The sequence below is a fragment of the Spinacia oleracea genome, chromosome 1, assembly GCF_020520425.1.
Source record: "Spinacia oleracea cultivar Varoflay chromosome 1, BTI_SOV_V1, whole genome shotgun sequence".
NCBI lineage: Eukaryota > Viridiplantae > Streptophyta > Magnoliopsida > Caryophyllales > Amaranthaceae > Spinacia > Spinacia oleracea.
In genome coordinates, this window is record NC_079487.1 from 95,054,545 (window position 1) to 95,068,534 (window position 13,990).

The 13,990-nt window shown below is 36.0% G+C and overlaps 1 protein-coding gene across 1 annotated transcript; it reads left to right on the top strand.

Moving 5' to 3' along the window:
* The first annotated feature begins 543 nt into the window (after positions 1 to 543).
* LOC110800360 (30S ribosomal protein S9, mitochondrial) lies at positions 544 to 10,080 on the top strand. The gene is made up of 4 exons (XM_022005671.2): positions 544 to 1,333; positions 2,577 to 3,017; positions 9,432 to 9,512; positions 9,604 to 10,080. Exons 1-4 carry the CDS (start codon positions 709 to 711, stop codon positions 9,693 to 9,695), a joined length of 1,239 nt encoding a protein of 412 aa, XP_021861363.1. The 5' UTR covers positions 544 to 708; the 3' UTR covers positions 9,696 to 10,080.
* The last annotated feature ends 3,910 nt before the right edge of the window (positions 10,081 to 13,990 follow it).

The following is a 13,990-nucleotide window of genomic DNA, read 5'->3' on the forward strand; positions in this document are numbered from 1 at the left end:
CTTTATTCATTTTTATCTTACACTCACCCATCCTTTTACACATTTATCTTACTTTATCCATATTTTATTATATTCAACAACTTTTCTACTTTTTCTTAACATTTGTACAAACAGTAACTGTAAAGATCTGCATAAAACAGAGATATTACAACTTAAACTTTGTATCTCACTTTCAATTACAAACTCGGCTCATTTTCCGGCAAAATAATTGGATTAACATGTATTAATATAATAATCCAAAAAAGTTCCAAAAGAATTCTAAACATAAATTAAAAAATTCTAAAAAATATTAATCAGAAATTAATAGTTTTGTACTTTCTTTGGAAAATTATATAATTGTGTTTTTATCAAGATTAACGACATCATATTGCGATTGATTTTACCGGAAAATTGACTCCAAATTGTAACAAGTGTATAGGTAAGTTTAAAGTTGTAATTTAAAAATCTGAAAATTTGAGGTTATAATAGAAAAAAAAAATAAAAAGATTGTACGGGGTATTTGACACATTTTCCTTTAAGAAAAAGAGTAAATACGTGTCGATGTCATAAAAATGTTCTCTCTCCTCAAACTCCAAACCTGTGTTCTGCATCTCCTTCCTCTTCCTCCCGCATTCTCCTCCTCTTAAAACCCTAACAACAGTAGCAGCATCGTGTAGTTGTAGTTGTAGTTGTATCTACCTCAGGGACGGGCCTGCTCACACCAGAGCAATGCTCTCACGCTTCATTGCAACTCAATCTCGGCAACTCCGACACCTCTCAATCACGCTCTCTCCTCATTTCCACCCTTCTCCTTCTCCTATTCTCTCTCCTCAAATACCCAACTTTCAATCGACCCATTTCATCACTCGTGGTTTCTCCAATTTCCAGAATGGGAACAACAATGACGACAATGGAAATGGTGAAAAACCCAACATACATTTGTGGGAAAATGAGCCAGAAACGAGTAATTTGGATGATTTCTTCGGTACCCATAAAGAGAATTTGACTGGGGACAGAGAGGAAGTGAGGAGGGAATCGAGGTTATCTCAAGAACAATCATGGGTTGTTGAAGAAAGTGGGGATGGAGGTGATGGTGGTGTGTTTGAAGGAGGAGAGAATGGTATGGTTGGTGGTAGTGATGATTGTGGGGCATCGAGGTCAACAGGGAATCAGCAGACGTGGAAATTGGAGGAGGAGGAGGAGAAAGTGGAGGATCTGTTCAATACTGGGGACTGTGGAGTAGGCGGGGAGGTAGGTAGTGGTGGTGGGACGGTGGAGGAGAGAGAAATGGTGAGTGCTGCTGAGAATTTAGAGCTTGAGAAGGAAGAACTAGCTCTCATGGATGTCCTCAAATGTAAATCACCGACCCAATCTTTTTTATTTATATGATTGTTTATTGTTCCTGATGTTTCAGTAATATTTCTTCAAGTTTCTTTTTTTGATGCCACAGTTTGCTTAACTACTTTCTATTGCAATGTAGATAAAATTGACAACTTCTTGATAGGGTTTTGTTCAAATTTACAAAGAATCATTAGTAACATGTGTTATTGCTACTATAGATCATTTGATTTCTTAATGTCTTAATTTTGTTGATTTTCAAATGTTCAGTGTATATAACTGTTTGATGAAAATGAACTGAGAAGTAGAAAGTTTCTGTACAATTACAGGGGATGCACCTACAGCTAATAGTTTAAGAGCAAATTTGGATATTGAAACATCCAAATGCAGATGACAGGACAGGTGGTTACCGGATACTAGTGTACTTATCCTGCTAAGGTGTTATACATTGGATTTCGTTCAGATAAAATCAGCAAACAAAGAGCACCGTTACCAGTTTCTTTATGCACTAGCATCATCTTGCCTTTCAATTGGCTCGATAAAGAATCTCCTGACCTTGGAACATGAAAAAATGTGGGGGTGAGAGAGTGGAGAGGGGAGATAGGATACTAGTACATACTCCGTAGAAGTTTTTTCCAACTTTAGTACTTTACCCCTCATCCAACAAGGAAATATAATATCTATCAGGACATAGTAAGGTATTAAATGCAAAACCTGGGAAGAAACCGAGTACCGACCAAGAAACAACAAGTAATCTTTTGTATTTGAATAATTTACACTACGACTATGTTCTGGATTAGGCTGGTTGTTGGTATCCTGCTTCTCTGTTAGTTGTACCCAGTGATCCAGAGATAAGATGCAATGCAAATTGTCATTGTCGTTTTTTGTATTGTTCTGTGTCCTGTCGTTTGATTTGGTATTAACACATGACTAGGGGTTTTGTGGGGTGAGCCTTTCTCAACATTTTGATGCATGCTTTTGTAGTTGTAGGTTGTATACTTCTATTGGTGGAATTGGGTGGTTCTTTGTTCGTATTGTGTGCATAAATCATCGTTTTAGCATACTTTGAACAGAACTTTGTGTAATCATACCATACACCTAGTTATTTATCTCCCTGGTTCTCTTTCTGCTTCACTTCTATGCTATTTGCTTTTGGTGAGAAGAGCTGCCATTTTGTGTGCTTGTCATCTTGCAGGTCTAGAGAAGAAGCATTCTGTGTTTTGTTGCTTATGTATTGAAGTCTGTGTTGGTTTGTTCAGGTCCAAACCGTGCTTTTGGAGATCTTGTCGCAGCATCTGGAATCACTGATGCTATGCTGGATAGCTTGATTGCCTTGAAGAATTTTCAGGACATTGAAGGACTCCCTCCTTTGACCCAAATAGAAGATGAGCGTTATGAGAAGACTTTGAGAAAATCATCCAGATATGAAATGGAGCTTCAGAAACAGGAAGAAGCTGCAAAGGCACGGGTCAGGCAAGTGGATGAGAAGGGAAGAGCTTATGGGACAGGAAGGAGAAAATGTAGTATAGCTAGAGTTTGGATTCAACCTGGAGAGGGAAATTTTTTGGTTAATGACAAGATGTTTGATGTCTATTTTCCGATGCTAGATCATCGTGCAACTCTTCTTCGACCGTTTGCTGAGACAAAGACAACAGGTCTTTGGGACATCAAATGCACTGTGAAAGGAGGTGGTACCACAGGTTAGCTTTACCATCTATTTCCCCCCCTTCGGTAGTTCGGTGAACGCGTTAAACTATAATTTAAGGAAACCTCAATGCCTCATAGAACATATGAGTTTAGTATTTTAACGCGAGAGTTATTCTGTATCAGATGTATGCTGGAATGACTCTAGGTATCAAAAAGTTAAAGGTGTTGGGTAATTGAGAACTTTGTATTGGCTTTGAATCCTGAAAGCCTACGCTCTGCTTATAGTGGTATCTGATTCTGCTAGAAACATGTTTTTGGTGGTTTTCAATAATATGTTCTTCGCCTGATTTGATGTACTGAAGTTTCATATCTTAGACTACCAAGTAGCAATTCGCTAGTAATGTAAGAGCTTTGAAGCTGGGGTGGGGTAGAATGTGCTTTAAACTGGGTCTGAATAGGGACTTTTGAATTCCCCTCAGTCTTAAAATGCAGACTTTCTCAACAACCTTCATCTAAAATGTCGTTTTAGTGTGGATAAAAAAAATTTAAGAGGGAGTTTTTAAAAAGCATAGAGTTTATTGTAAAAGGAAAATTTGGATGTTGTAGATGCATCTGTCTAGGTTTCAATCCAAAAGGAAATTATTTAGTGTAAAATCCTTTCTATTTTGACAAGTAACAAAAATTATGCTCCCTCCGTCCAAAGATATTGTCCACTCTTCTATTTTGGGTTGTCCCATTTTGTTGTCCTCTTTAGTTGTTAAATGCATGTTTTCCCATCCTTTTTTCTGTATCCCACTAGGGTGTGTTTGGTTCACTGAATTTTGGTATGAGGAATGGGTTTCGAATGGGTAAAAGTTTAAAGCCCATACCCTGTGTTTGTTTAAGAAAATTTCAATTTCTAAACCCTTATTGGGGAGGTGGTTATAGCTCCTGCCAAACCTTTTAGGTATCAATTAAAAGAAAAATATTTATTTCTGGACTAAATCGAACACACGGTATTAGGAATGAAGTTCCAACCTCACCGTCGTTTCATTCCTAATCCCAAACCCATACCACTATACGAACCAACGCCCCCCTATACTAACATGCTATTAATTAATGCACATTCATTAATCGTAGTCCTTAATGACAATCTCTTGGTGATGGATCGATCGAAGTATTATTAGACAGACATCTAGGGTTGGTGTCACCCTACACAGAAGGATGGCTAAGGAGAAAAAAATGCTCATTCAACCTCTAGCTACAATGAAGAAATTATCTACGAAAAAATGGCAAGCATCACTCAAAGGCTATACCTTTGAAAAGAAACCTGAAGTCCTGAACCTTGACATAGGAATCTATATCCTCTAAAATACGTTGGGTTTATTCCAAATGCAGAACCCCAATTCTTATCTAAGCCAAATAGGGTTTTTAGTGGATGTATTCTGAAGTAGCATTTGGAGCCAACATCCCTTATAAACTTCTTGTTGGAACTCATTGAGTAATTAACAATCTTCTAATTTAATGCATGGTATGAGGTGTGGTGGAGGTACTATGAGATATATGCTAGGCTAATTTCTTGGTGATTATGAAGAAGATCTAAGGCAATATATACTATTCCCTTTCCACCTATCGACTAGAAAATGAGTACGTGGAGATCAAAGAATTTTCTTTGTAGTGGTTAGTGATAGGCTTTGTTGTCAAAATTCTGTCAATACTAACTTAAGCAGCTGTTTTTATTTTTTATTTTTATTCTGTTCTTTGCCCTGTATCTTTCACCTTTACTTTTTAGTCTACTTCCTGCCCGATCAGACAGAGTCTAGTTGAGGATGTTGTCACTAGACAATGATTTGAATTATGATGGTCACTTCTTCAAGTATGTGGAGAAGGCAGTGGGGTTGGGGTCCAAGTCTTAGTGCTTAGGTTGGCTTATCATCCTTTTCACTTGGGTGTTAAGTCAACTAGTGATTGCGGCTTATTTAGGTTCTCTCTCCAACCTTACCAATAAATGGAAAAAAATCCACTCTCTGGGTATCATCTATGTATGGGAAAGAAAGTTTACCATTAACCATCACTAATATAAGACAAATTTTGCACAGTACTGAGTAAGAAGAACTTCGTCAACCTCAGGAGATTGTCAAATAGGATTACTATGCAGAAAATAAAGTTAAGTATCAAGCTATCATATCAGAATATAAAGGGAGATGTAATGAGTGCTCCCTGGAGGTTAGGATCTTTGCACCCCTTCTATCTGGTTTATTATGTGGTCTTAGTTTTAAAAAGCGCGCTTTTTTGCGCTTAAAGCTCGGAAGCTCGGAAGCTCACAACAAAACGCTTCTGCCAGCCGAAGCCTAGCGACATACAAGAAGCGCGCGCTTCCTAGCGCTTCGGTGCTTCCTAGCGCTTTTGCGCTTCCTGTAGTCTGGGCTGGGCCACATCAGACCCTTCTTTTTTATAAAGAATAAAGCCACGTGACTAATCTTCTTTTTAAAAGTATCACGTGATTTCTTTTTTAAAAAAAACGAATTTTTTGAGAAGTTTTGAAAACCCTAGTGCAATTTTCTCCCGTAGCCGGATTTCTCTAGCCTTCTTGCCGGATTTCTCCCGTCGGATTCTGAGTTTTTCTTTTATCGTTTTGATTTCTCTTTTTTTTTTCATCTTTTCTTTCCATATTTTCTCCATATTTTCTGAACTTTTGAAAATTTATTATTTCTTTCCGGGTGCGCTTCGCCTACGGAAAGCGTGCGCTTTGCGCTTAAGCTCCAGGGCCCTTTTGCCCTTTCGCTTTGCGCTTAAGCTACGGAAAACTAAGTATGTGGCAAGCTCTTTAAGAAAGAACTGCAAAATGGCCTATTCAGATGGATAAGAGAGGTGTTTTTTATTTTGGGGAGATTGGGTGGTCTGGTCCACATGAGGCTATGGAGCATCACTTAGTCTTGTGTTTGTTTGCATCTTAAGTTTGGGTTAAATGTAGGAATGGCTGAGAATTTCTAGAATGGCTTGGGGTTGGGAGTGAGAGGTTGCTTGATCGCTGCTGTAGAGAGATAGCTAAGAACCTCCAAGTATGACTGTTAAGTTGTTCTACGCAGTTTTTGTGTTTGGGTATTGAGGTGTAGATAGAGAGACAGCAGATGGAAGTGGCAGTATTACGGTTAATGCTGTTTGCTGCTCGTGTTTGTGATAAACACTAAAGCATTGTCAGAAAAGAAATAGTGATGTGCAGATAGAGTGGAGTGGCTGTAATAACAAATTACCAACGTAATATCTAGTAGTAGGCGAAGCATTAAGGTTTAACAGCTAGCTGTAATGAACTAGCCCAGTGTTACCTAATATACCAGTTCCCCCCACGGACTGCGTGTTGGGAACACGCATATTGCAACGCACATACTCGTTCTGTGGAACACTTTGGACTAATTTTACATAATTAGGTAGTGAATTGCGTCCGCCTATCCGTTCCGCATATTAAAGTGCACCACGTATTAGGTAACATGTACTAGCCTAATAAGAGGGGGTAGTTTAGTTACTATATAATTAGTTGGTTAGGGGTAGCTTGAGGAGTAAGATAGTCCGCTATTAGAAAAAGGGAGAGTAGGCAAACAGAAAGGCATCCAGAATATTGAAGTGTTACTTCAGCTTTGTTTAGCTGTTTGAGTGAATCAGGCCACTCGAAAGTGTGATAATTATCCTCATTTTGTTGTAATTGGATATTATCAACCAAAACCTCCTTCTTCCTTTAATTTCTGTCTAACAGAGTCAGGTTAACATAACTGAATAGATAAAAGCCTAGGAATGTGGAACATATTCTAAGTCAAATTAGTTTATCTAGTTTTTATGAAGTAGTATTTCGTCTCTAAGTTGTTTTAGTTGTTACAACTTACAACTCTTGGTTTTAAAAGATGTAATCCGTTTTAGAATTCAATAACATAACTCGTACTTCTGCAGCTTCTATAAACTTTTGGGACAGGTTTTTCCCAAAGTCATATACTATAGCAAAGGTTACCCAAGTAGTCATTATGAGTTCTATTAGCATTAAAAGCTTCGGTGACATCGAGAAGAATGGTGCAATAATATGTTCCATTTCGGGGAAGGGAGGGCCACACATTTGGTAAGGATTGACCTTTGAGGTGGCAAACAGAAGCATAGAGCTCAGATCCTAATGGTGGTGACTGGTGAGTGAGATGATAAACCCTAGAAAAATTACTCTCCTATTAGAGATGTATTAAAAAACTACCTTTAGGTGATAGGGTCATAGATGTCATGCTCTTTTTTTTGGGCTAGGTGAGGCATTTTCAAAGAGTTGATGTGGAGGAGCAAAATGGCCCTCCAATTATCATCCAAAAGAGCCTTGGTATCTCCCTTCCTGTAAGTCACTGAATGTGCTGGTAGAAGATGTTCCACTCTGAATATGGACAAAGGATTGTGTCCCTTGTTTTACCAACTCCGTGCTTTTAGTAAGGCATGTGGAATCTAGGTTTTTCTTTTTGCTTTTCATCCATAATTCCTTCTGAGGTAATTGTTTCAACAGTGTGTTCTTACAATCTTACCCACAAGGTGACACTTTTTTGGTATTATTCCCACTTCTTCACGTCACTTCAGAAGCAGTAGCAGCATCAACGCTCACCTTTGTCAAAAACCACCACCATAGTGCCACAAACTTCCAGCAGAGTGCCACTGCTCTCTTTTTTTCCTTTGCTCTAAGTTTCCCTTTTTTGTTATACCCAGGAAGAAGTTGAAGTTATGAGTAATACTAAGAAGTAAGAACCGCTAGAAGAACTTTTCTGAAAAAAGATTGGCGAATAGAACTTTCCCCAGCAGTTTCTTAAAAAAGAAAAATAAAATAGCTTCAGCCGGCAGGTTGTATTAATGGAAAGTAGCTAAAATTTGGTGATAAGTTAAATAATTTCATCTGTGATTCTGTAAGACGCTGTGATGGATTCAACCACTTATCCTCTCAGGAATCACATAATATTATTCAATAACATCACATTTTCTATCCATTTTTTTCCGAGGTAATATGCATGGAGTTCATGAAGTAATGAATTTTCTACTTGTCTTTGGTCGAGGAATTGTATTTGGGGGGAGGGGAGTCTTTCAGGCAATTATGTAAAAAAGATTTTCCAATAGAAACTTTCAAATCAACCACTCTTGGCTCCACAACCCTGAGAAGCTCCAGGAAGATTATCACCAAGCCGTTGCATCTACTTCCCATTTCCCTGACTGCCACCGTGCCTAGTTGCTGTCGCCATGGAGTTGTGATTCTGATGTTGCTGACTAGCATCTGTTAGCCACCCTTACTCTTGAAACACGCATACACTCTCTTTCCTTACCTTTTTTTAGTATGAAAATTAAACCTTGTTTTATACCATCTAGAAGTAAAGCAAGCCAGGTGAGAAGTCAATATTACTATTTACTAGTGGTGTTGCCCTTCTGTCATCGTTGGGGTCATTTTGGGGAAATAATACCCTCAATGTATTTGCAAAAACACAAGGTCAATTTGAGTAATTTTCTTAACATCAAGGTTACCCTTGAAAGTTCCCCTTGCAGTGTATTAGTTTCCATATAAGTGATTCAAGAACAACTCAAAGTCTATACATTAGTTAGCGAGGGACAAAAGGGTAGGCTGTCACTGTGGTGCAGCGGAGCTTGGTTTATTAGGATGTAATCAGAATGGTAGCATCAGATTTAAGTCTTCGAGTTATGATATATTCTTTTTACTTTTGTTATTGCTGTCCGCATGTCCTCAGTCTGGTTGTTGAAAGTTACAGAGTTAAAGCAGCGCCGTCAAACAAAGACATGGTATCTTGACTGTCATCTTGCTGTAGTAGGCAGAAAGGTCTTGTAATCCAAGTTCTTGCTCTTTTCTTTTGTTAAGTTCACTATTATGGTGGCGAAATAGCTCAGATATTTTAAAAGTGCAACCCATGCTAGTTTGTTATGCAATTCTATGAGCTGGTCAAGCTGATGCTATGTACATATGTGAGTACATGCTTTGTATAAGCACTGATGCAGTCCATGTGACCATGTCCTTCAAAGTAAACTCACCTCAATTATTAACTTCTTTTTGGACACCCAGCATCATAGGTCTTCTAGTTTTTTTGTTCCAATGATTATTATAGTTGAATTATTGAGTGTTTAGGCATCACTTTGACAGAGGTGTGAATGGAAACTGTGTAGGATCCTCGAATAATATTGTAGCAATAGACTCTTTATTTTGCTACTTGTTGCTCACATGTTCTCCCTTTTTTGCTTCTGTTGTGTTATGATGTATTGATGTCAATGCCAAATAGCGATACAAGTTCATTATTTTCACCTGAAAAGGCTTATGTAAACTTATCTGAACAACCAAAGCTTGCATTGAATTTGGGTAGCCTTACTTGAACTCAAATGAACTTATTGGAACATAGATAAACTTATTAGAACTGTAATTTCGTGAAACTTATTTGTTCAAGGTGAAAAGAAAGAATCCTAATAAATTTGGTCTGAAACAGGTCAAGTTGATGCAATCCGTTTAGGGATCAGCAGGGCATTGCAATGTTGGGAACCTGGGCTGCGTCCTCCACTCAGAGAAGGTATAACTAACATCTTATACTCCTTATGATGCTTTCCTCCGTTTGTCATGATTATGCATTTTGCCTAACAAATTTGTACATCACAATTCAGCTGGGTTTTTGACGAGAGATCCAAGAGTGGTGGAACGGAAGAAGCCGGGTAAAGCAAAAGCAAGGAAGAGCTTCCAATGGGTCAAGCGTTAGAATGTGTGATTTCGGAACACCCTCAATTGTCATGTTTGTTGTAGGGGGATGTCTTACTCGAATCTCCATAAATCAGAAGTAGTTACATCATTTTTTTTTTGCTGGAAACGCGATTCAGGGAACTGTTGATGCAGAAACAAGTTGTTGGAGGATCTTTTCTCCTGATCTAAAGCAGAACATTATAGTTTTTGGGGTTCCCCACAAATTTTATTTTTTGTTGGTAAGTTTGATACATTCAATTGTAATGCTCAACGCAGAAACTTTTTTGGCTCCCATAAAACACGGCTGCATCTTCAGCCGCTTCATGTACACAAAAGCCGAAAGGCAAAAGGTGTGAAGCAGTTCCTGGTTTTGCTGATGAATAATACTTCCAATTCAGCTTCCCCTTCCGTGTGTTAAATTTAGTTCAGCCGCTTTTCTTGTTTTCAGTACATAAGTAGTAGTATAAATGTTTAAAATAGGCGGTCTTATGACTGCAAGACCACATTGTGGCGCATGGCATGCTTAATTCTTAATTTTTTTTGCTATTGAACGTGACATTATTTGGCTAATAAATGTAACTATTTGTATTTTTGTGTAATAAATTATTTCTAATTTAGATAAAAGTTTGGCTATTTGCTTATAAGTGCAACTATTTATGTTGAAGTATGTAACTTAACTATTTGTTGTACAAGTGCAAGTGTTTGGCTTAGATGTGCAACTAATCTCTATTATATACGGAATAAGGGAATAGGGGAGGGGTTTTTCGGTAACATCACTTTTAGTATTCCCTTAGGATAAGACTAAATTACCATCTAAATTTTCACAATTAAATTCAATTAAAAAGTTAATTATTTATTGATTTAAATTTATTGATTTTAAAAACTAAAAATCAATAACAAGTCAGGAAAGTATTTGGTGCCAGCATTATGAGCTAATCTTTGACTTTCTATAAAATTAGTAAACTATTATGGCATTTATTTTCCATAAGAATGGTAAGATATGGTTAATGTAGAAAAGACCATAAGAGTATAGTTGCACGTAATATGTACAAGGTCTTTGCTTACGCCCATACATCAATATTAAGTAAAAATACAATTTTTAAGTTTTTAAAAATTTCGCATGCATCGCGTGCATATAAGATATATATATCTCTACTTTATAAGGGAATTAATGAGGTCATTTTATTAAATGGCCTTTTGGTGTCCCCTATGAAATAGACTATAATACCTTAATAAGTTTTAATTTAATTTAATCATAACAATTTTAAAAACTGATAATTAATGTCATATTGTAAAAAATGAAATTTCAATGCACGTGACAACCAAAAGTCAACAACAATTTAATTTAATTCCTATACCAAACATGAAAGCAATTATTAAGGCAGTTAAAAAAGTTGGAATTCATCCCTACAATCTTACATTTTTTTTATTACAAAATTAAACTTAGTCTTACTCTTAATCACACCCTCATTTTATATAGTTATACAAGCACTTTGCGGCAAAAAACGCAAAAAAAATGAACAAGTAAAAACACAATATTTTACGTTTATTTTAGTTAATTTGTTATTACATTAATTCCTAAATATAAATATGTATATATATATTACATATAAATATGTATATATATATTACGTATAAATATGTATATATATTACATATAAATATATTTGTTTTCTATAGTTTTAAATAAATTTTCCTACATGTTTTAGAAAATGTACATACTTTAAAAAATGTGTAGAGTGTATATACGACTATGTTTTAATTAACAAATTAGAGAAGAAAGTCATTGAAGTATTATTTTAGTTCATTATGATCAAACTTTAGCTTAATAATTTAGCACTTAGGTGTCCACATAAGATATCGATAATACACTTATAAAAAGTGCTAAAAAGTTTTTAAAATGTTAGAACATACTTGCGTATATATCAAATTAGATTTTTAAAAATATCGGCACGCATTGCGTGCATAGAATACTAGTCTTATAAGATCTTAACTATTTGACTCATAAGTGTAACTTTTTTAATTGTATTTTAATGCTTTGTTTTTGAAGTAGTTATGTTTCTGTAAAAAAAAAAAAAGTAGTAGTTATGTTTCTGTTACTTTTAGTTATATTTTGTATTTGATTAAAGAAGTTATTTATTAACAATTAAAACAAAAATGATGTTAGAATGCGCCACAAGGCCCATAACACATCGGAAGTGGTCTTACAAAGAAGGTCATAGGGAAGAAAAATAAGGGATAGTAGTCCAAATATATATGTGCGTCATGACTCATGAATGACCTTTTTTGGACAAAATACGTCTATTCCTAACAAGATCAATAATTTAGAAACTTGAAAGGTAATTACTTAGGTACTCAAGTTTCATTTATTTTATGTCAGGAGGAGGAGGAGACTTCTAATATGGTGGATTGAATCACAAAGTGGCCCTATTATTTAGGTACTCAAGGTACTTATAATTGTAGGGTAACCCTATTATTTAGGTACTCAAGGTACTTATAATTGTAGGGTAACCCTATTTATTCATGTGAATACATGTTATGTTTATGATGTTGTGATTCATATTTATTTGGATGATTGGATTCAATGATTCATGTTTGAGTATGTGAGCAAGCATATTGGTTTGGTTATGTTTGTTGAATTTAATAGCAAACATGTTGTCCAAATATGTTTTTATGCATGTATGGTTTATGCGCGATGCAATGAAGTTATGTTATTATACGTAAGGTCTAGCATATTAAGAGTCAAAGTTTATTTGTGCCACGTTGCACTATTTAGTAACCGCATGTGCTTCGTCCGTGAAGCGTATACAATTTGAGTAACCACATGTGCTTCGGACATGCACGATATACATTATAGAGTCAAGGTGAATTGAATTAGGAATTATTCATGCCTAGTGCACAACTCGCATGTTAACAGGCATGTCGTGGACTTATCATGCTGATAATTATGATTGAGAAGGAACAATGTAGTCATTCAATGGGATCGAGTATGCATGTGTTGATCACAAGTTGTGAAAGATTCTAAAAGGAGCATTGTTTGGTCGCTGGTTTATTAATTGTTTTATTTGATTATTGTCTCGAGTCAGCTTTTAAATAAAATATTAATAAACGTAAAACTGAAACCGAATAAGCTCCAAAACTCTCGGAACGTATGCACCTCAAGTATGAACAATGAGGGAAGTACGAGACCATATGGAATTTACTTCTATTTGGTGATATAATACGTTGTAATTCTATTTTTATGCGCAGGGAATTCCGTCACATGCTAATAATCATGTTGACACATGGTTTCTGTTTCTTTTAGTGTTTGATTGGCTCCCAACACTTGTCCAATGGACTTTTTTTTTCAAGGCTCGTTCGATGCTTATTCTAATTAATTTATGAAGACAAGAGTCGTGTCTTGAGTCGAGTCTTGTCTTTTTTATTAAATGTTTATTAGGTGGATTTTGCATGTGATTTCAGTTATTTTTTGGGAATGAAGCATGTTAGTTAAGGCTTTGCTTTAGCTTGTAGTACGCAGCTTATTGCTGATTACGCATTTTATGTCTTTTGGTCATTTGCGATAATGAACCTATGATGCTTCATCATTTGCACTTGTGTTGTTGGGGTGTAGATTTTCAATAAGTAGGTTTCATAGAGGTGATTTGCAAGCCAAGTTATCTTTCAGGATGGGAATGTTGAGAGAGGTTTTACTTGAATGGTTTTAAACTCTAATTTTTATATTAGTCTACACTACTTTTAATATTGTTGGTTAATGGATTTGTTTGGGCCTATATGGTTCCAACTTGTAGTGGAGGTCATTAACCGTAATTTAGAAGGTGGACCATGGTGCACCTTAAAAACACTAGTATATAATTAAAAGAACATATGGTTACGTGAAAAGAACATGAATAAAATTTTTATTTATATTTTTAATAATAGTGAAATAATATATTGTTTTTATAACAGAAAAGTAAAATATTATAATGCATATTCTTTTGTCGTAGTGTCATGTTCTTTTATATATACACATATGTTCTTTTGGTGCACCATGTTAACTGTGCACCATGGTCCATAGTCCACGGATTGGTCATTATGTATTATTTTATATTTTAAAAAGTTAGTTATTTATGTTGCGTAATTGTCGTACTAGTCTTATGGGGAAGGAGGGCCACACATTTGGTAAGCCTTGAACTTTGGGGTGGCCGGGAAATGGACTTTTCATCCATAAACCCTTCTGAGGTATTGTTTCAATAGAGGGTTCTTACTTCTTAGTTCTTACCCACAGGGTGAAACGTTTTAGCATTTTTGCCACCTCTTCACATTTCACATTTC

What these genes read in the sequence shown, in the direction of transcription:
- LOC110800360 (XM_022005671.2), top strand. Translation starts at nt 709, where the DNA reads ATGCTCTCACGCTTCATTGCAACTCAATCTCGGCAACTCCGACACCTC. An exon ending in TCTCATGGATGTCCTCAAAT is followed by an intron (nt 1,334 to 2,576) that starts GTAAATCACCGA and finishes TGGTTTGTTCAG; the next exon opens with GTCCAAACCGTGCTTTTGGA. An exon ending in GCGTCCTCCACTCAGAGAAG is followed by an intron (nt 9,513 to 9,603) that starts GTATAACTAACA and finishes ATCACAATTCAG; the next exon opens with CTGGGTTTTTGACGAGAGAT.